The sequence below is a fragment of the Rhinopithecus roxellana genome, chromosome 9 (genome assembly GCF_007565055.1).
Source record: "Rhinopithecus roxellana isolate Shanxi Qingling chromosome 9, ASM756505v1, whole genome shotgun sequence".
Classification (NCBI taxonomy): Eukaryota; Metazoa; Chordata; class Mammalia; order Primates; family Cercopithecidae; genus Rhinopithecus; species Rhinopithecus roxellana.
The window spans coordinates 52039114-52060056 of record NC_044557.1 but is presented as its reverse complement, the minus strand read 5'-3'; the positions used below and the strand labels follow the sequence as shown (position 1 = coordinate 52060056).

General features: G+C 39.0%; 1 protein-coding gene across 1 annotated transcript in view; it reads left to right on the top strand.

Moving 5' to 3' along the window:
* Positions 1–10083: 10083 nt before the first annotated feature.
* MMP16 (matrix metallopeptidase 16) overlaps positions 10084–20943 on the top strand; it is a 288332-nt gene continuing 277472 nt past the window's right edge. Inside the window, exon 1 of the mRNA XM_010371695.2 lies at positions 10084–10576. Coding sequence (XP_010369997.1) covers positions 10445–10576 — 132 coding nt within the window. The 5' untranslated portion in view covers positions 10084–10444. The remainder of the gene's footprint in view (positions 10577–20943) is intronic.

Here is a 20943-nt window from a genome sequence, read left to right as displayed (position 1 = left end):
TGGGATGGCTGGGTCAAATGGTATTTCTACTTCTAGATCCTTGAGGAATCGCCACACTGTTTTCCACAATGGTTGAACTAGTTTACAGTCCCACCAACAGTGTAAAAGTGTTCCTATTTCTCCACATCCTCTCCAACACCTGTAGTGTCCTGATTTTTTAATGATTGCCATTCTAACTGGTGTAAGATGGTATCTCATTGTGGTTTTGATTTGCATTTCTCTGATGGCCAGTGATGATGAGCATTTTTTCATGTGTCTGTTGGCTGTATGAATGTCTTCTTTTGAGAAGTGTCTGTTCATATCCCTTGCCCACTTTTTGATGGGGTTGTTTGTTTTTTTCTTGTAAATTTGTTTGAGTTCTTTATAGGTTCTGAATATTAGCCCTTTGTCAGATTAGTAGATTGCAAAAATTTTCTCCCATTCTCTAGGTTGCATGTTCACTCTGATGGTAGTTTCTTTTGCTGTGCAGAAGCTCTTCAGTTTAATTTGTCAATTTTGGCTTTTGTTGCCATTGCTTTTGGTGCTTTAGACATGAAGTCCTTGCCCATGCCTATGTCCTGAATGGTATTACCTAGGTTTTCTTCTAGGGTTTTTATGGTTTTAGATCTAACATTTACGTCTCTAATCCATCTTGAATTAATTTTCATATAAGGAGTAAGGAAAGGATCCAGTTTCAGCTTTCTACTTATGGCTAGCCAATTTTCCCAGCGCCATTTATTAAGTAGGGAATCCTTTCCCCATTTCTTGTTTTTGTCAGGTTTGTCAGATCAGATGGCTGTAGATGTGTGGTATTATTTCTGAGGGCTCTGTTCTCTTCCATTGGTCTATATCTCTGTTTTGGTACCAGTACCATGCTGTTTTGGTTACTGTAGCCTTGTAGTATAGTTTGAAGTCAGGTAGTGTGATGCCTCCAGCTTTGTTCTTTTGGCTTAGGATTGTCTTGGCAATGTGGGCTCTTTTTTGGTTCCATATGAACTTTAAAATAGTTTTTTCCAATTCTGTGAAGAAAGTCATTGGTAGCTTAATGGGGATGGCTTTGAATCTATAAATTACCTTGGACAGTATGGCCGTTTTCACAATATTGATTATTCCTATCCATGAGCATGGTATGTTCTTCCATTTGTTTGTGTCCTCTTTTTTTTCGTTGAGCAGTGGTTTTTAGTTCTCTTTGAAGAGGTCCTTCACATCTCTTGTAAGTTGGATTCCTAGGTATTTTATTCTCTTTGAAGCTATTGTGAATGGGAGTTCATTCATGATTTGGTTCTCTGTTTGTCTGTTACTGGTGTATAAGAATGCTTGTGATTTTTGCGCATTGATTTTGTATCCTGAAACTTTGCTGAAGTTGCTTATCAGGTTAAGGAGAGTCTGGGCTGAGATAATGGGGTTTTCTAAATATACAATCATGTCATCTGCAAACAGGGACAATTTGACTTCTTCTTTTCCTAACTGAATACCCTTGATTTCTTTCTCTTGCCTGATTGCCCTAGCCAGAACTTCCAATATTATGTTGAATAGGAGTGGTGAGAGAGGGCATCCCTGTCTTGTGCCAGTTTTCAAAGGGAATGCTTCCAGTTTTTGCCCATTCAGTATGATATTGGCTGTGGGTTTGTCATAAATAGCTCTTATTATTTTGAGATACGTTCCATCAATACTGAATTTATTGAGAGTTTTTAGCATGAAGGGCTGTTGAATTTTGTCAAAGGCCTTTTCTGCATCTATTGAGCCAATCATGTAGTTTTTCTCTTTGGTTCTGTTTATATGCTGGATTACCTTTATTGATTTGCATATGCTGAACCAGTCTTGCATCCCAGGGATGAAGCCCACTTGATCATGGTGGATAACCTTTTTGATGTGCTGCTGGATTTGGTTTGCCAGTATTTTATTGAGGATCTTTGCATCAATGTTCATCAGGGATATTGGTCTAAAATTCTCTTTTTTTGTTGTCTCTCGGTCAGGCTTTGGTATCAGGATGATGTTGGCCTGTTAAAATGAGTTAGGGAGGATTCCCTCTTTTTCTATTGATGGGAATAGTTTCACAAGGAATGGTACTAACTCTTCCTTGTACCTCTGGTAGAATTTGGCTGTGAATCCGTCTGGTCCTGGATTTTTTTGGTTGGTAGGCTATTAATTATTGCCTCAATTTCAGAGCCTGTTATTGGTCTATTCAAGGATTCAACTTCTTCCTGGTTTCGTCTTGGGAGAGTGTAAATGTCCAGGAAATTATCCATTTCTTCTAGGTTTTCTAGTTGATTTGCGTAGAGGTGTTTATAGTATTCTCTGATGGTAGTTTGTATTTCTGTGGGGTCGGTGGTGACACCCCCTTTATCATTTTTTATTGTGTCTATTTGATTCTTCTCTCTTCTCTTCTTTATTAGTCTTGCTAGTGGTCTATCTATTTTGTTGATCTTTTCTAAAAACCAGCTCCTGGATTCATTGATTTTTTGGAGGGATTTTTGTGTCTCTATCTCCTTCAGTTCTGCTCTGATCTTAGTTATTTCTTGTCTTCTGCTAGCTTTCAAATGTGTTTGCTCTTGCTTCTCTAGTTCTTTTAATTGTGATGTTAGGGTGTCAATTTCCTGCTTTCTCTTGTGGGCATTTAGTGATATAAATTTCCCTCTACACTCTGCTTAAATGTGTCCCAGCGATTCTGGTATGTTGTACCTTTGTTCTCATTGGTTTCAAAGAACATTTGTATTTCTGCCTTCATTTTGTTATGTACCCAGTAGTCATTCAGGAGCAAGTTGTTCAGTTTCCATGTAGTTGAGTAGTTTTGATTGAGTTTCTTAGTCCTGAGTTCTAGTTTGATTGCACTGTGGTCTGAGAGACAGTTTGTTATAATTTCTGTTCTTGGACATTTGCTGAGGAGTGCTTTACTTCCAATTATGTGGTCAATTTTGGAATAAGTGTGATGTGGTTCTGAGAAGAATGTATATTTTGTTGATTTGGGATGGAGAGTTCTGTAGATGTCTATTAGGTCTGCTTGGTGCAGAGATGAGTTCAATTCCTGGATATCCTTGTTAACTTTCTGTCTCGTTGTTCTGTCTAATGTTGACAGTCGGGTGTTAAAATCTCCCATTATTATTGTATGGGAGTCTAAGTCTCTTTGTAAGTCTCTAAGGACTTGCTTTATGAATCTGGGTGCTCCTGTATTGGGTGCATATATATTTAGGAGAGTTAGCTCTTCCTGATGAATTGATCCCTTTACTATTATGTAATGGCCTTCTTTGTCTCTTTTGATCTTTGATGGTTTAAAGTCTGTTTTATCAGAGACTAGGATTGCAACCCCTGCTTTTTTTTTTTTTTTTTTTTTTTTTTTTTTTTTTCCATTTGCTTGGTAGATCTTCCTCCATTCCTTTATTTTGAGCCTATGTGTATCTCTGCATGTGAGATGGGTCTCCTAAATACAGCAAACTGATGGGTCTTGACTCTTTATCCATTTTGCCAGTCTGTGTCTTTTAATTGGAGCATTTAGTCCATTTACATTTAAAGCTAATATTGTTACGTGTGAACTTGATCCTGTCATTATGATATTAGCTGGTTATTTTACTCGCTAGTTGATGCCGTTTCTTCCTAGCATCGATGGATTTTACATTTTGACATGTTTTTGCAAAGGCTGGTACTTGTTGTTCCTTTCCATATTTAGTGCTTCCTTCAGGGTCTCTTGTACGGCAGGTCTGGTGGTGACAAAAATCTCTAAGCATTTGCTTTTCTGTAAAGGATTTTATTTCTCCTTCACTTATGAAACTGAGTTTGGCTGGGTATGAAATTCTGCATTGAAAATTCTTTTCTTTAAGAATGTTGAATATTGGCCCCCAGTCTCTTCTGGCTTGTAGAGTTTCTGCCCAGAGATCTGCTGTTAGTCTGATGGGCTGCCCTTTGTGTGTAACCCAACCTTTCTCTCTGGGTGTCCTTAACAGTTTTTCCTTCATTTCAACTTTGGTGAATCTGGCAATTATGTGTCTTGGAGTTGCACTTCTCAAGGAGCATCTTTGTGGCATTCTCTTTATTTCCTGAATTTGAATGTTGGCCTGCCTTACTAGGTTGGGGAAGTTCTCCTGGATGATATCCTGCAGAGTGTTTTCCAACTTGGTTCCATTTTCCCTGTCACTTTCAGGCACACCAGTCAGATGTAGATTTGGTCTTTTCACACAATCCCATATTTCTTGGAGGCTTTGTTCATTTCTTTTTACTCTTTTTTCTCTAAACTTATCTTCTTGCTTCATTTCATTCATTTGATCTTCAATCACTGATACTCTTTCTTCCAGTTGATTGAGTTGGTTACAGAAGTTTGTGCATTTGTCACGTAATTCTTGTGTTAGGGTTTTCATCTTTATCAGTTCTTTTAAGGTTTTCTCAGCATTGATTACTCTAGTTATCCATTCATCCAATTTTTTTCAAGGTTTTTAGTTTCTTTGCACTGGTTACGTAGTTCCTCCTTTAGCTCTGAGAAGTTTGATGGACTGAAGCCTTCTCTCAACTCATCAAAGTCATTCTCCGTCCAGCTTTGTTCTGTTGCTGGTGATGAGCTGTGTTCCTTTGGAGGGGGAGATGTGCTCTGATTTTTTGCATGTCCAGTTTTTCTGCACAGCTTTTTCCCCATCTTTCTGGTTTTATCTGTCTTTCATCTTTGATGATGGTGATGTCCTGATGGGGTTTTGGTGTGGGTGTCCTTTCTGTTTGTTAGTTTTCCTTCTTACAGTCAGGACTCTCAGCTGTATGTCTGTTGGAGTTTGCTTGAGGTCCACTCCAGACCCTGTTTGCCTGGGTATCAGCAGTGGAGGCTGCAGAAGATAGAATATAGCTGAATGGCGAGTGTTGCTGTCTGATTCTTGCTCTGGAAGCTTCATCTCAGGGGTGTACCCCGCCGTGTGAGGTGTGAGGTATTGGTCTGCACCTAGTGGGGGATGTCTCCCAGTTAGGCTACTCAGGGGTCAGGGACCCACTTGAGCAGGCAGTCTGTCCCTTCTCAGATCTCAACCTCTGTGCTAGGAGATCCACTGCTCTCTTCAAAGCTGTCAGACAGGGTTGTTTGCATCTGCAGAGGTTTCTGCTGCTTTTTGTTTATCTATGCCCTGTCCCCAGAGGAGGAGTCTGCAGAGGCAGTCCGGCCTCCTTGAGCTACAGTGGGCTCCACCCAATTCGAGCTTCCTGGGGGCTTTGTTTACCTACTTAAGCCTCAGCAACGGTGGGTGCCCCTTCCCTCGCCTTGTTGCCACCTTGCAGTTAGATCTCAGACTGCTGTGCTAGCAAAGAGGGAGGCTCCATGGGCGTGGGACCCTCTGGGCCAGGTGTGGGATATAATCTCCTGGTGTGCTGTTTGCTAAGAACCTTGGTAAACTGCCGTATTAGGGTGGGAGTTACCCAATTTTCCAGGTGTGTGTCTCAATTTCCTTTGGCTAGGAAAAGGAATTCTCTTCCCCCTTGCACTTCTCAGGGGAGGTGATGCCTCACCGTGCTTCAGCTCTGGCTGGTCGGGTTGCACCTGTGGACCAGCGCCAACTGTCTGACACACCCCAGTGAGATGAACCCAGTACCTCAGTTGAAAATGCAGAAATCACCCGTTTTCTGTGTCACTCACGCTGGGAGCTGGAGGCTGCAGCTGTTCCCATTCGGCCATCTTGGGCATGCCCCCCTCCACTGCTCATTTTTAAGTATATGTCATTTGCCTCTTGATAGGTTTACATATAATTTACTTCCTCAGACTTCTTGTCTCCCATGTAATATTTCATTGAATTGCTATTAACTTTTATCAGTGGCAATTACTACTTCTCTTTGGCTTTCTTATTTATTTTCATCTTTTTTTGGTTCTCTTTTCTCTAGTCACATGTAATTCTAAGATTGTTCATTAGTTTTGTGAAATTGTGAGAACAGGGAAAGTAGCTGATGGAAAGCATACACAGCAGGTGCCAAGAGTTGTGAGGGAAGATTTCATTCATACCCTAAAGGGAAGGATGATATTCCATGTTTTATCTAACTATGCATAGGAAAACAATGCCCTCTCTAAGACTGCCAAGAAGCTCACATTACTAATTTGTGAGAACAGAAACTTCTTCATAATTCTAGACCCTTAAAAGATAAGTATATATAACAGATTAGAGATAAAATAACACACTCATCTGACCAAGAAAGCAATTACATTTCTGCAGGTACCCATCTGAGTCTATATGTGAAACATTGCATCAGGCTTATTAGACAAGCACAGATAGAAGGTCTATAAAGGCAGTAGATACTACATGCTCAATGGAACATATGAGGTAAATTATATGAGAACTGCAAGGTCTGCCTCTGCATGGAATTAGCAAACAAACAGTAAAGGTAGTGAAAATCCAACTATTCCTCCTAAGAATTCCTTCGGGAGAACGTCTACAGCCTCAAATGTGGCACCTAAGACTCTTGCTGATCTGATCCCTGCACACTTACTCATGCAACCTCTGACTCTGACCTTGCTTTACACACCCTAGCCTCTAGTCCTGACCAACTATTTATAGTTCCATGGATGCCTCTTTGTGTATTTATTCCTCCACTGCACACAGGTCAGAAACATTCTTCCTTTCCCTGCCCAGTACATTTCTCATTATCAGAGATTTCACTTGAGAATCACGTATTTTGTGATACCTTTCTCCAAAAATAAAAAATAAAAAAAATCACAGAAAGTCAACTACTTCTTCCATTTTGTTCCATAGCATCTTGCTTTTGTAATTACCTGGGTCTTATGACATTGCAATATTTATTATATGTCTGTCCTTCTCACTGTACTATGAATCCTTCTGAGTCCCATCTCAGAAACGAAACAGTATTATGTTAGTATTCCTAGAACCTTGAATATTCATAGTATTTCTATAACCTTGAACATTCATTCATTCACTTATTGCTCATCAAACACTCACAAATAAGTTTAATAACTATTTATAAATAATTAAAATTCTTATCATGGTAACCAATCACTAATTTGATATTATCTTTTGAATTTAGGATTTTCTATTTTCAATAGAGTTTTCTTCTCTTAAGATTGCTCCTTGAAAGCACAGATTTCCTAGGATATCTCACTAGTCCAGGCCTTACAGTTTCATAGCTGGATTAAAACCTTATTTATTTCTGTATTTATTTTGAGATAAAGTTTTGCTCTTGTCACCCAGGCTGGAGTGCAATGGCATGATCTGGGCTCGCTGCAACCTGCGCCTCCTGGGTTCATGTGATTCTCCTGCCTGAGCCTCCTGTGTAGCTGGGATTACAGGCACTCGCCACCATGTCCAGCTAATTTTTGTAATTTTAGTAGAGACGCGATTTCATCACATTGGTCAGGCTAGTCTCAAACTCCTGAACTCAGGTGATCCGCCCACCTCGGCCTCCCAAAGTGCTGGGATTATAGGCGCGAGCCACCATGGCCGGCCTAAAACCTTATTTTAATTGTTGCCTCTTTGCATGGAGTCCCTTCCCATGGTCACTCCCATACATAATTTTCAAGACAATATTCCCTGGATATCTATTCATGTTTAGAATGGTTTAGCAATCCCTATTTGCCTACTTAAGCAAATGTTAACTCAATATTTCATTACAAGTCTCTCTCTATACCTGTTCTACACAAATACACTATTTTTCTTTTCTGAGCACATGTTTTTTTTAAAAAAAAAAAAAGAAAGAAAAAAAGCAAGTTATTTATGGTGAAAAATCCCTCCTTGTTGATAGTTTTGCAGTGCTCAACTTGCACTCCACGTCCTTGATAAAATCTTCTAATATTTAGCTCAGTTAGCAAGGACTTCACCATGCAGCACTGTTTTCTCATGAACGTCTTTGGTAAATTATTTTTACTTGCTCCTCTTCAATAGTATCTCAAAGACTAGGAACTGAGTTTACACATTTTTTTCTATCATTTTCCCTCTCTAATTTTGCACTTTACTAGATACAATGCACACATAAAAATCATTCTTGATTTATTGACAAATACTACATTTTGTTACCTTATACTGGCACAGAACACTGTATAAATTCTAGATAATGACATTACTTTCATGTTGCCTTCTACCTGTTTCTTTTATAAAAGTCATCTCAACCTATGGATTATGAAATTGCTAAGAGTAGGAATGAATTGCTATTTGGAAAGTCACTGGAGTACAGCAGGAAAGTCACTGAACTGGGAGTCAGGAAACAGGTCTGAACTCTGCCACTTGTATGGGTTGCTGGAACGTTATATTTTATTGCTATCATTTACTTCATCTGTAAAAGAAAAACAAAATCCTCAGAGATGGTGTGAGAATTAAATGAGATACTATGTCTGGAAACATTCTGAATATTCTAATATACTATACAATATAAGGCATTGCTTTTTGTTACATCTTCAAAATTATTTTGTGGGCAGCACATCCTGGGCACAAGGCAGACTGTCAGAAAGGTCTCCCTGAGACCTTCTTGGGTGTTGGGTCAAGTTGGTTGGGCATTTCTTACATTTTTACAGCAATAGCTGCAAAGTCCCATTCCTCAGCCTTTTTTTTTTTTCTTTTATTGGATAAAAGTTATTTCAGTCTAATACAATTTTTGGTAAACCATTTTCAGCATTTTTCATCTGCTTACCACATATGACCTCTTGTAGTCCTGCTTCCTGCCTTTCCAACTCATCCACGAAATTTGCCTTGTCAATTCTCTCTTCCACCTCACCGAGGTAGCTGTCATACCTGGAACACTCTTTATTCTTAACCTCGCCTGCTTTTCGTTCCCGTGGGCTCCTCTTCCCCTCTGCTGGCTGCCAAGGAGAAGCACATTTACTGGCATTGCCCCCAAACAGATGCCTGCCTCGCTCCCTTCCCCCTTTCTTTTTCAGCCAAACCATCACTTGCCAAGGGCTGGTGGTTGCTGCCCCCCCTGTCCACTGCCTCGCACTGCTGCAGCTCCAGTCCTTTTTGGCAGCCTCCTCTTGAAGTTCCCCTGCCCGGTGCTTCTTGCCAGCCACCTCCCCCTCTCGCCTGCAGCTCTCCTCGCTCCCGCCAGCTTCTCCCCCGCTCGGTCTGCGCGCTGCCTCTTCCTCCCGCCCTTGCCAGCTGCTTTACTCGCCTTTCCTCAGGCTGCTCCCTCTCCATCTTTCCCCAAGCCTTCCCCTGTCTCCTGCAGCCGGTTTCTTTCCAGAACCCCCATCCCTCCCGTCGGATGTTCTTTTAGCACCCAGGACCACCTCTCCCGGGTCCCAGTGTGTGCGTGTGTCCACCGTTCACTTGGAAAGTGAGCATTTTCATCCCGCTTCTGTATTTGTCTAGTCCCCCACCAAAACCCTGTGCCTACTCCTCAAGCCTGGAAGGCGGAATGTAGCTATGGTAGAGGGGATTCAGGAAGACACCAGGCCACAAGCTCGGCGGACCCCAACAAAGTTTTGGACGTTCGGGATTTGCTATCTCAGGCTTCCCAAACTTGGTCAGCCCCGCCACCGACCCGAACCACCCAGCGGTGCTCAGTGACCAGGCGCTCCTCTGATTCCCAGCGCCCCTAATCTTCCAGGGCCGCTTCCTCAAGAATGCTGACTGCTCTCCAGGACCAGGGGTTGGGCCGCTCCCCAGGCCCCCCGGGTCCTCAGCCTGAGCCCCACCCAGCTCATGGCTGGGGAGGGGCGCACTCGTTTTTAGATGCGAGGCGGCGGGGTGGGCGAGAAGAAAGAATGGAACCGCCCAGGTTCTTGGGTGCCTGCCTCGGGGATGCGGGATGGGAGATACTGTTGAAGAGCTGTGCTCAAACCACGGCCCTTGTCGCGGGCTGGATACCTCCGGTGTGCCCTACCGTAGTGGGGAAGCCTTTATGAGCCGTCTCCTTTAAGAAGCGCGCGTCCGTGTGTATCTGGCTGTGTGTATGCTCGTGTGTGTGTGTGTGTGTGTCGCGGTGTGTGTGTTTGTGTGTGTGTGTGTGTGCGCGCGCGCGCGCGCCAAGGGCCCCGAGAGCCAGGCAGACCCCGGGAAGGAGGAGTTATGTAGATTACGGATGAACATTCTGGAGGGGAGCAAGGAGAGGAGGGAAGGAGAAGCAGAGGCAAGAGAGTGAGGAGCGGCGGAGGCCCTTCCCGCAGCAGCTGGGGGCGGCGGCGGCGGCTGAGGAGGAGGAGGAGTAGGCGGTGGAGGGAGGAGGACGCACGGGCTGGAGGCGGCGGCGGCGGCGGCGGCTGCTGCTGCTGCGGCTACGACTCGGCGCTTTGAGCCGGAACCGCCGGTGAACTTGGGCGCCACGTTCCCGGTGACTGACCCCGGAGGATGGTGAACAGGAACTACTGCTGACCCTGTCTTCGTCGCTGCCTCTCCGGGGCTGCCGAGCGCGGGCCCCCCGTCTCCTCCCCTTGCCCGGCTGTGGGTGAACCTGCAGGCTCCTTACCCACCCGGAGGACTTTTTTTTGAAAGGAAACGAGGGAGGGAGGGAGAGGGAGAGAGGGAGAAAACGAAGGGGAGCTCGTCCATCCATTGAAGCACAGTTCACTATGATCTTACTCACATTCAGCACTGGAAGACGGTTGGATTTCGTGCATCATTCGGGGGTGTTTTTCTTGCAAACCTTGCTTTGGATTTTATGTGCTACAGTCTGCGGAACGGAGCAGTATTTCAATGTGGAGGTAAGAGTGCGAGGGCTTTCTTCCTCCTCCCTTGCCTGGGCTGCTCCCTGAAACATTTCCTTCACTCCTGGGATCCTTGTAGCTCAGACCAGCCTGGGTCCCAACACATTGTTTCCCTTCCAGCTGCCGAGACCCTGGTTCAGTGAAGGGTGTCTTAGGTGACGGATGCGTGTGAGACCCAGAATCCGTTATCCCCGGCAGCACAAAGCACGATGCTGCGCGCTCAAAGACACAATTGTAGCCAGTCCATGCTTTTCACCCAAGGAAGAGAAGTCCTACATATAGCAACCGTGTAGCTAAATAAGGCAGCTTGAGTTTATGATGGATACACAGCTCGGGGAAGACAGAATTAATTCCCTGGCATCATGTGCTGCCTAGGTATTGTTCATGAAATCTTTCTCCCGGTGTTTGATGCCTAACAAAGGAGGTTAAAAATCAGAGAATCTAGAGGAAAGCGTGGGAACATTAGATGTGTTTAATAACATTACTTTGTGATAAAACACTTGAGAGTCTTTTTTTTTCATTTAGACATAACTTAATACACTGTAACTAGATCTGGCTACACAGAGGACATGAAATCCATCTCTTTTTAAGTGTCTTCTTTCCTCCTCCCCCGCCAATTGAAAATAAACGTGGCCCAATGTAATAGTTTTGAGGTGTGTTTTTAATTTGATTTCACACTCTCGTGGCAAAACGGGGAGGTTTTAGACTGTCATTTGCTTTACTTTGATAGCTTTGAGAACAGACGGCACAAAGCAAAAGGGAACTTAAGGATAGGGACTTGTCAGACCTCTGCCAAAGTACTCTTCCTGTCATCAAGTCGGCACTGAAGCCAGTAATGTGCAATAAATCAATTAAAGCTTGTATACACTTGGGCTGTAACACAACTTTATCACATATACGGTGGGATGCAAAGCCAGTAAGAGGGCCTTAGTAACATTTACTTCTTTTGATTAGATCTGATGTCCTCTGATCTCTCAAACGAATTATAAATAATTCTTTAAGGAATAATGTGATTTTTTTCTTATATTGTTGATATTATAAAGCTTATTGTCATTTTGTTGGGAGTGTGTGTTTACACAATATCAAGACCTGTTGCACAGTATTTGAACATGCTTCGTGTAACCAATTGGTATACAGAGTATACATAATAAATACCATGTGTAAAGGCATATTCTGAATATAGCTGTGTTTATAGAAACTGTTCTTAGGACTTCATGTAATAGGTGATGGTTAGTACAGAAAAAAAGTATTTGAAAAAGTAAGAGCTATTATCAAAAGAGTTAAAGACCTTTACAGATATTAAGTATGAATAAATTACACAAAAAACCCAATTTGAAAACGAAAAAGGTTTAACCCTTTGAAAAATACAACTTTATTTTTTCTGGATAAAAAGAGAAAGGGGCTTGAAAGTCCAGACTTTTTTGATTGCAAATTTGAACTTTTGGAAGTACGTGCCACAGATGCATTTTTGTACCTAACATTTAAATCAAGAGATAATTTAATGTTGAAATGAAGGATTAGTTCATAGGCTGGAGAAATTAAAGTGGCAAGCTGTTATTTATAATGTTATAAACAGAAGGGCCTATTGCTTCAGATTGGTGGTGATGGTGGTGAGGTGGAGTGTGGGGGAGGCGGTAGAAGTAAGTGCAAGGTTGTGTCTTTCTGACTAAGGGAAGGGAAAGACAGCCTGGATTGATGGCTACCTGCTTTAGGAAAGTATTAGATTTGCGTTCAGAGATTAGGGTAACATGAGTTTTGATGATTATTAGATTTTTCGTGAGACTAAACATGAAAGATTGTATTTCTTTATATTGGAATCCCTCAGTAAGTTCAGATATTATTATGCAAGAAAAAGTTATGATTGTACTAAAAAAAGTCTTTAATTTTGGATTCCAATGACCCCTTATCTTTCTTCATTAAGATGTGTGGGGAAAATGGTTTATGTTTGTGGAGAAAATAGTTATTTTCCCATTTTTAGAGTATTTAACTTATTCTATTCATATTTATTATACAGATTTAAGCATGACAGATAAGAAGTCATGTGCCATCTCAGACCTTTAAAACCTTACTTATTAAAATGGGAAATTTTTAATGGTTTAGAGCAGATTATATGCCATAGTTTGTGTTATCCCCAAATAGTGTTTTTAAGCTCTTGAGCTCATTTTGGTTGGATTTATAAGCTTCTTTATGTGTAATGATACCCCCTTTTTTTTTAGATCGTAAGAGTTGCTGCTAGTGAGATGAAAATATTGTCAAGAACACAGAATGACAGGATGTTTTCTGACATAAATTGCTGCCTGATTCGCTTCTATTTGATGTTTCTTTTTGATAGGAAACACTAATGGGAAGAATGGTCCATCACTTCCTCTCCAGAAGAGGCACTTACATTGTGTTCCTCATTCTGGTGGCAGAACATACACACTGGGAATGTTTTATTTGATTGATTCTCAAGGACAGCCTTAAAATAAACAGTAATGATATCAGTCATGCATGAAGCTCATATGATCATAAAATTTTTTTTTTCAGTAAGCACAGAAAGTTATTATAGTTGGAACAAAGCTTCAGAGGGATGCTTTTTATGCTGACAACTAAGATTACATTGCTTTATTCATCACTAAACTTAACAATTTGTGGTCCCCCCATTCTTTTTATCTCTATGATTTAAGGTTTAAGACTGTATATTTTTCCGGAAAGTGGGGGATTAGAGTAGGGTGGCTGGCTAGAAGTAGTCATGTTAACTCTTTCCTGTTTGATTTTTGAGAGTATAAATATTTGGAATTGTCAATTATCGAAGTGAGAGATATTTTTAATATGGTGATAAAATCCTGTTACAGAAAGATAGTGCATTTGGTTTTGTTTGTTTAGCTTGCTTTTAAGAAGCAAAAAGGAACATCTCTTACAACTGAGAAAGGGTCAGACACTACCAGGAGTAGTACTATGGAAGAGATTCAGAACATTGCTCTACTTTCATTTCAAGTGGAACACTTTCAATGTTAAGTCTTCAGTATATTCTCATTTAGGTAAAGATTTCTGTATATCATTGGATACCTTTTTTAAGAGTTGGTCTTTCAGTGTGTGATAATTAGCATGATGCAAGGGAACACTGCTAATATTAACTAAAAGTCAAAACCTGTTGTCATTGGACAGCAGTCTGAATCAGAGGTGTTCATTGGTCAGAAGCAGCTAAATTATTAATAAAGAATTATTACTTATCTACTGTCTTAAAAATCATTTTGTTTCTAAAATAGCTATCTCATATAGGGATGCTCATGATCCTGTGGCTTTTTTTTTGGTATGCTGTGAGCATTGTTGTTATGAAATTTGAGACAGAATGTAGTTCATGATAGTAATACCTCTCGTATCATCAACTCTGAGTAGTTTGTCAAATATTACTTATGTGAGCAACATATTCCTTATCAATTTCTAAACAATAGTGTACATTTCCAGGGAGGAAAATTTTTCAAGCCCATTTAGTGATGAAGTAAAAACATATAAAACTCTAAATGATGCATATATCAAAGCATAAAATGATTAGTCTTTTGTGACAAAAAAGACTTGATAAGGCAAAAATTGATTTTGTTGTTCCTGATTAAAGAAAGCAGAATATTTTAGATTTCAAAGGGGTCTTTTATGACAAATATGAATTGAGTATAACTATTTCCTAAATTTTTCTTGCAATATATTTACTTAACTGATTTAAAATTTATTCACCTTTGTCAGGTTTGCCTGCATGTACCTAGAAATTCAGAGTTTGCATTGGGTACTTTTGTATTGCATATAAATTTGGTAATAATTGATCATGAGACATTTCAGAGATAAAAAAATCGTATTTTATAGAATTTTACAGTCTTATGTTGGGACGCTGTTTTGCTTTTCTCTTGTTCTTTGATTGCTTAAAAAATCAAGATGCATTATTTCATTTGGACATGGAAAAATGGTGGTACCATGCCTTCTTGAGTAAAGGTTGTCTCCTGAATATAGCCTATAATTCTCCACTGTAGCAGTTTATAACTGGTCAACAACAGGGGCTGTATGACTGATTCATCAAGATTTTTATGTACTATAAGGTTGCAGGTTTAACAAAATGTCTCAAATATGCTGGCTGTTTAGGGTGCTCATAAGGGCCCAAAGCTATGACAAGGAGAACAAGAGGCTCAATTGTTTTAAGGTTCTCTAGCTTCTCCTACATGTCCCACCTGGACTATGCCTTTCTCTGTTCAGAGTTGCCTGGGCTGGGTCACTCAGGGCTATGGTTATTAATGAAACCATTACAGATAAGCATATGCCAGTGAGGTGTGTTTTCTCCTACTATCCCCTTAAGAAATGCAGAGAGAGCAATAGTCCAAGTTCATCCCTCTCCATACAGCTGGGTTTTGTCTTTCATTCACTTTGTTATCAAGTAAGAATACAGCTGGGTTCAGTGACAACTTTTCTATCTGTGGAGTCAGGTTAAAAATGATGAACGTGAAGTTGTCACTTTTTCTTAATTAAGGTTATTAACATAAGAAAATTTTAGGGCAGTTGTTTAGTGGCATAATTATTTGAATTAATCAATAACTGTATGTAAATCTCTATTACTGACCTATGTCGGTTACTCAAAATGTACTTGTTCAGACTATTTGGTAGAGGACCAATTGGAATTATTTTGGGACCAAAAAAACAAAAATGGATACTTGAATTAATGTATTACATGTATTCAGTGTTGGATGAGAAATATTTCTTTCTTTACAGCCCTTCAAGAAGTGTTGGACCTTTCAGCATGTATGTTTGAAATTGATAGTTAATTTTCATATGACTTTCTATCAAAATTTAAATATCTGTGAATATAATAATACTCATCAATTCATTTTATATTGTGTAGAAATATAGTAATTAAGAGCACATATTCTGGAACTAGACTGCCTGTGTTCTAATTCCATCCTTTTTGTCTGCAAGTTTTATAGTAAGAGACAGGTTAATTAGTCACTCTCTGTGAGCCTCAGTTTAACTGTCTGTAAAATCTGAATACTTCAAGTACCTGCCTCATAGGGTTGTTTTGACAATTAAGTAAATATATATCATATATATGTGTATATATTTTATGTGTATATATTTAATAGCTTGAAATATGCCTTCACATGGTTGAACACTCAATACTTTGTAGATGTTGTTATTATTTATTTATTTAAATACAGGATCTTGTTCTGTTGCCCAGGCTGGAGTATAGTGGCATGATCATAGCTCACTACAGCCTCAACCTCCTGGGCTCAAGCAATCCTCCCACTTCAGCCTCCTGAGTATCTGGCACTACAGGCACATACCACCCTACCCAGGTTTTTTTTTTTTTTTTTTTAATTTTCAGTGAGACAAGATCTCACTATGTTGTCCAGGCTGGTCTCAAATTCCTGAGCTTAAGTGATTCTCCCTCCTTAGCCTCCCGAAGTGCTGGGATTACAGACATGAGCTACCACATCTAGCCACATGTCATTATTATTAATAGAAAATAAAGGTTGATAAGGAGGTAATTGGCACCATAGCATCTAATGACATAAACATCTATCAGGTTAGGACATATCAACTGGTCTAGGAAGATTTTATTTAAACACCTTTCCATTTATTAAAAATATAATGTACTGAAAATCAACCAAGCTAACATCAGTACATTTTCTTCCTGTAGGTTTTTCTTAGTTTAGTTCAGGAATGTGATTTTCACATTTTGTCTTGTCATCTGTTACTATCATAGAATATCAAGTTCAGCTCACACCTTCTTTTACAACATTAGGTTCGCTGAAATCTGTTCATCTTTTCTAATGCCATAGAAAATAAGTAGGCCTTTATAATTCAGTAGCCCTTTTTATTTTAATTGGATCAAACCCCAGGTGCTTCCTTCCCATAACATGGGCAGGATTCAATAAGAAACTTAGGCCAGCTCTGTTGTACCTCAAATTCTGAACAACAACCAAACAGTCTTTTAAAAATTATGTATTGGGAGGGATAAGAATGGACTGAAAAATAAATTAAAGTGTTTTCTACAGTAATAAAAAAATTAGTGAAAAACAGGTCGTATCCATATAACATCGGGAATGGCAAGATAGCTAGCAATGTAGTGTAATTGAGCACTGGGGGAGAAGCTGAAGGAGGTGGGCTTTAGCTCAGGTTGTTTCACTAACCTGGCTTTGAACTTGAACATGTCATTTCTTTGATACCTTCATCTACAAAAATGAGATGTGAATTAAACTGTCACTAAGGCCATTTCCAAATTTGAAATTTGATAGTAGTAAGCCTAGAAGCTTTAGTTTATATAGCCAAAGGGGGTGGGGAATGCAATATTGACCCTGTAAATTTGGTAACAACTGAATCACAAAGATAGATAGTTCAGATTTTTTTTTTCTGAAATAACTGTAATGAGGAAATACAGAATGTATAGCTTAAATCTAACATGTGTTATCATCTGTAGTTCCAAAGGGTGTTCCATTTTGGAGATCATCCTAGCCCTCTGCTGAGTAGTAAATACATTGGCAGCAAATGATATGTAATTTTAAAATCTAGTTTTGGCCAAGGTAGCAAACCTTAAATATTAATTTTAAAAACATAATTTAGTGCTATTTTGAAAAACAAATACCGTCTACAAGTGGTACTTCAGTCATAAAAAGGCAAGTTGGAATAAGTTCAAAATCTAAGTTTTAACAGTTTTTGGAAAGGAGTGTCTCAAAATTTAAATCTGTCTCTCTGTATATGTATACAAATATCAACATGTTTTGTAGTGAAATAAAGTGCTTATACTGTATTCTCCATTTGCCCATTGTGGGAAATAATCTGGGCATGTGGTCTTTGAGGGATTTTTTGTTCTTCACCACATATTTGATTTTGAGTATGAAAAATCAGATTGCATTTGTTTTATCAAATATGTAGTTTATGTGAACAATAAAAAATTTCATGCTAAAAGGACAAAATACTAAGTAATAATATATGTGACAGTCACATTTTCTTTTGCCTTATTTTGCTTTTACTTGGGGAAGTTATTTTTAGATTTGAGGTTCTTCATGAAACCATATTTGATTGTTGCTGCCTGTCATTTAGCACTCTAAATGGATGTTTTTTGCTTGGTGTTTCACCACAACTGTTTGGCATTGTGCATCCTTAGGTTTGGATAGTGGCATAGCTTGATGAGCCACATGACAGAAGCTGAGCCAAGAGAGTAAGTGTAACCTGTAACCTTTGATTAAATGTGACCTCTTGGTGTGGTATGTAAAAAGAGGCTAGAGGGAGCTATTGTGCTTTTTAAAGACACCAATGGCTTGGAAGAACTTGGTTTAAAATCAAGGACAGATACTAGGTGCAATCAGATGTTGCAAAATGAATCATAGCCAATTGTAGATTTTGGATAAATCAATGAACGCAGTTCACGATTTAAGATGTAAGCTGGTTTACTGAGAGCCACTTGGCACCAGTGATTACATATTTGATGAACTAAGAAGGAAATTAGCACTTCTCTAGGGAAAAATGTTCTGGGCATGGCAGTATAACAAAGAATATTATAATGCAGGAATGCTCTCCATTTCTCTTATTTTTAGGTGTGCAATAGGTCAAAACCTATACATTGTAGTGACTAGGTGTATTTGGTGTTCCTGTTTTAATTAAAATGTCTAATGAAATAATTGTGGTTTTATAGATTAGAGGTGGAATAAATTTCATATGATAATGTCTTTTAGGTTATGAGTAGCAAAAAATCCAATTTTAAAAGCTCATAAGACTAAAATGATTTAAATTTCTAATGTTTACCTGTAAGTCCTTATTGAATAAATACTTTTCAATGAAAGCAGATTTTAAAATACAGCTTTAACCTATTCTTCCTGTTAAAAATATGTAAGAAATGAACCACAAAAGTGTGAAACGATGTGGTTTCTTTTAATAGGAGCCTATGAAATGCTTTTAGTTGAGCAGATTATTATTTGACCTCTGAGAGAGATTGGGGTATAACAAAGGCACTTGCTAATGCATTAGGGCACGCCAGCATTTAGTTAAAATATTATAAGCTACTCGTAACCATCACTAAGATTTTTTGTAAGTTTTTTAGTCTAGGCACTTAAGTGAGATATGGATTATTGAAGTAAATTATGGACCCTGAGAACAGATAAATGTTCTCAAGAGAGATAGTCCTTAGCGTGATGTATTCAAATGACCAAAGAGACCCAAATAAACTACTCACTGAAATGGAATCTTACAAGTATTTGTTTTAACCACATTTAAGTTAAGGAGGAATAAACTGCCATTTTTAAGGGGAAGCTGGATACTTTTATAAACTTCATGTCCCCAAATTGCTTGCACCTGATGTGATGTCAATGGAATGTAGGCATGTGCCTCTGCATGCGGCTGATGCAGTCAGACCCCGAATGATGTCAGTGGAGGCATTTTTCCATGGGAACTTTTCACAGTTGAATTCCTACCATGTGTTAGTAATTTCTCATTGTTTATAATAATTAGAAATTTGTTTTTATTTTAGGTTCTAATGTCTGTGCATTCATTCCTTCTTTACTCTCAACAATTGCAGTTCCTTTTCTCATGCTCTACTTGCTTCATCTAGTTGGCATCTTAGGAACTTCATATTGTACTTATATTGCAGGACCTCAGGCTTAGAAGGTGGGAAAAATTATGAAAAGTCACATTTTTACCCCTCCCCTCTGTCATCTTTAATAAAGTAAAATAGTTTCAAATAGCTTAGAGAAACGAATGTATACTCAATGGTTTATATAAAATCAAGAACAAATATAGAAGAGAGCAAGAGCACTACTAAGTCAAGAGCATTACTAGGATATGACTAAAATCCTTTTTGGAGGTTTGGGTATTCCTTGTATTACAACAGTGCTACTCATATAACTCATTGTTTTGCTTATGTATGATGGATTGAGTGAAGTTGTTTGCTCCACGGGTGACTCAGGCAAATTGCTTAAGTAGCCTTTGCCTTGTTTGGGCCATTTATATAATGGATATGTGATCTTTATTGCCTGTCTGTAGCATGGATTTTATAACAACAGCATCCAGACACTGCCAAGCAGTCTCCTTTGTAAGTAGGAATAATATGGTGTCTCAGTCCCTGAATTCCCTCTGATAACTGGGAGCATAGAAACACCTACATTCTGCCATTATATTCTGATTAAACAAAGGTCCAAATAACCAGCAACATGGAAATACCTGGAATTTATTTGAACACTGAATTTTAATTATAATGAAAAAAACAATGTTAGTTAACGTTGGTTAAACACAAGCTATGTGCCTAATAAGTGTTCTAAATGTTTCATATATAAACACATTTAATTCTTATTATTACCTTGTGAGTTGGTATGACGATTTCTGTTACACAAGTGATGGATCTGCAACTCAGAGGTTAAGGAACTTGCCAAGGTTACATTGCTATGAAGTGCTGAAGTGGAATAGCCTAAAATCAAAGCGGGCAGGCTGACTGTCATACCCAGGCTTCCAAACAAATAAATACAGATGAGAATTAACTTCCAGGTTCCCAGTATGGATAATTTGATCCAGTTCCATTACTAACATCATTTGTATTCCAAACTAAATTGGTGTAACAAATATGTGTAGTGGAAAAATATCCTGAGCAGACAGTCTTATCTGGAGTAAAAACTGAATAGGGTATTGTTGATTTGATTGGTTGATTTAAGATTGTTTTGTGGTACTCATTATAGTTTTACAGTTACCTAAATCATTACATAATTGGTAATCCATGTATGGTATAATCTTAAATACATACAATATTAAATTGTAGTATTTTATTTTTCAACTATTTGTTATATTGCAGTTTACCATTAAATCTGATTTTCAAAGTGTTCAGGAAGATTCGGTTACATTCTAAGATTAAAAGAATTGAACAATACAGAAAATGTAATGAAAAATCTTTGTCAGAGATGGATGTTCCAATGCCCTGCAGGGAGGAATGTGTATGTCTATGGCTACTGTATGTGTATGACTGGCATGTTTTATGAATTCTGGCGTTTTGTTATTTTCATATATTGCATCTATTGAGTAGAAGCCAAAAGGAAATATATTTATTTTATTGTTTTTAAAATATTTATTTAGTTTAATATAAAGCGACATTTTTCAGAGATAGATCAATCCAGCAATGGATCAGGTGTCTCAAATGTTACTGAGTTCCTCCTCACTGTTTGAGAATAGGCCTGATGGCTGGTTGTTGCCTTTATTGTAGAGAGAATAGAAACTCCAACATGGTGGTTGACCAACAGATGTAAAAAACATCTTCAGGCCCTAAGATTGTTCTTGTATGTAGCCTTCAGCGCTCACATAATTTATTACCCTATCAAAGAAGGACTATTTCTAAACCAACTTACAAAGGTGAAAATCTAGGTGATTTT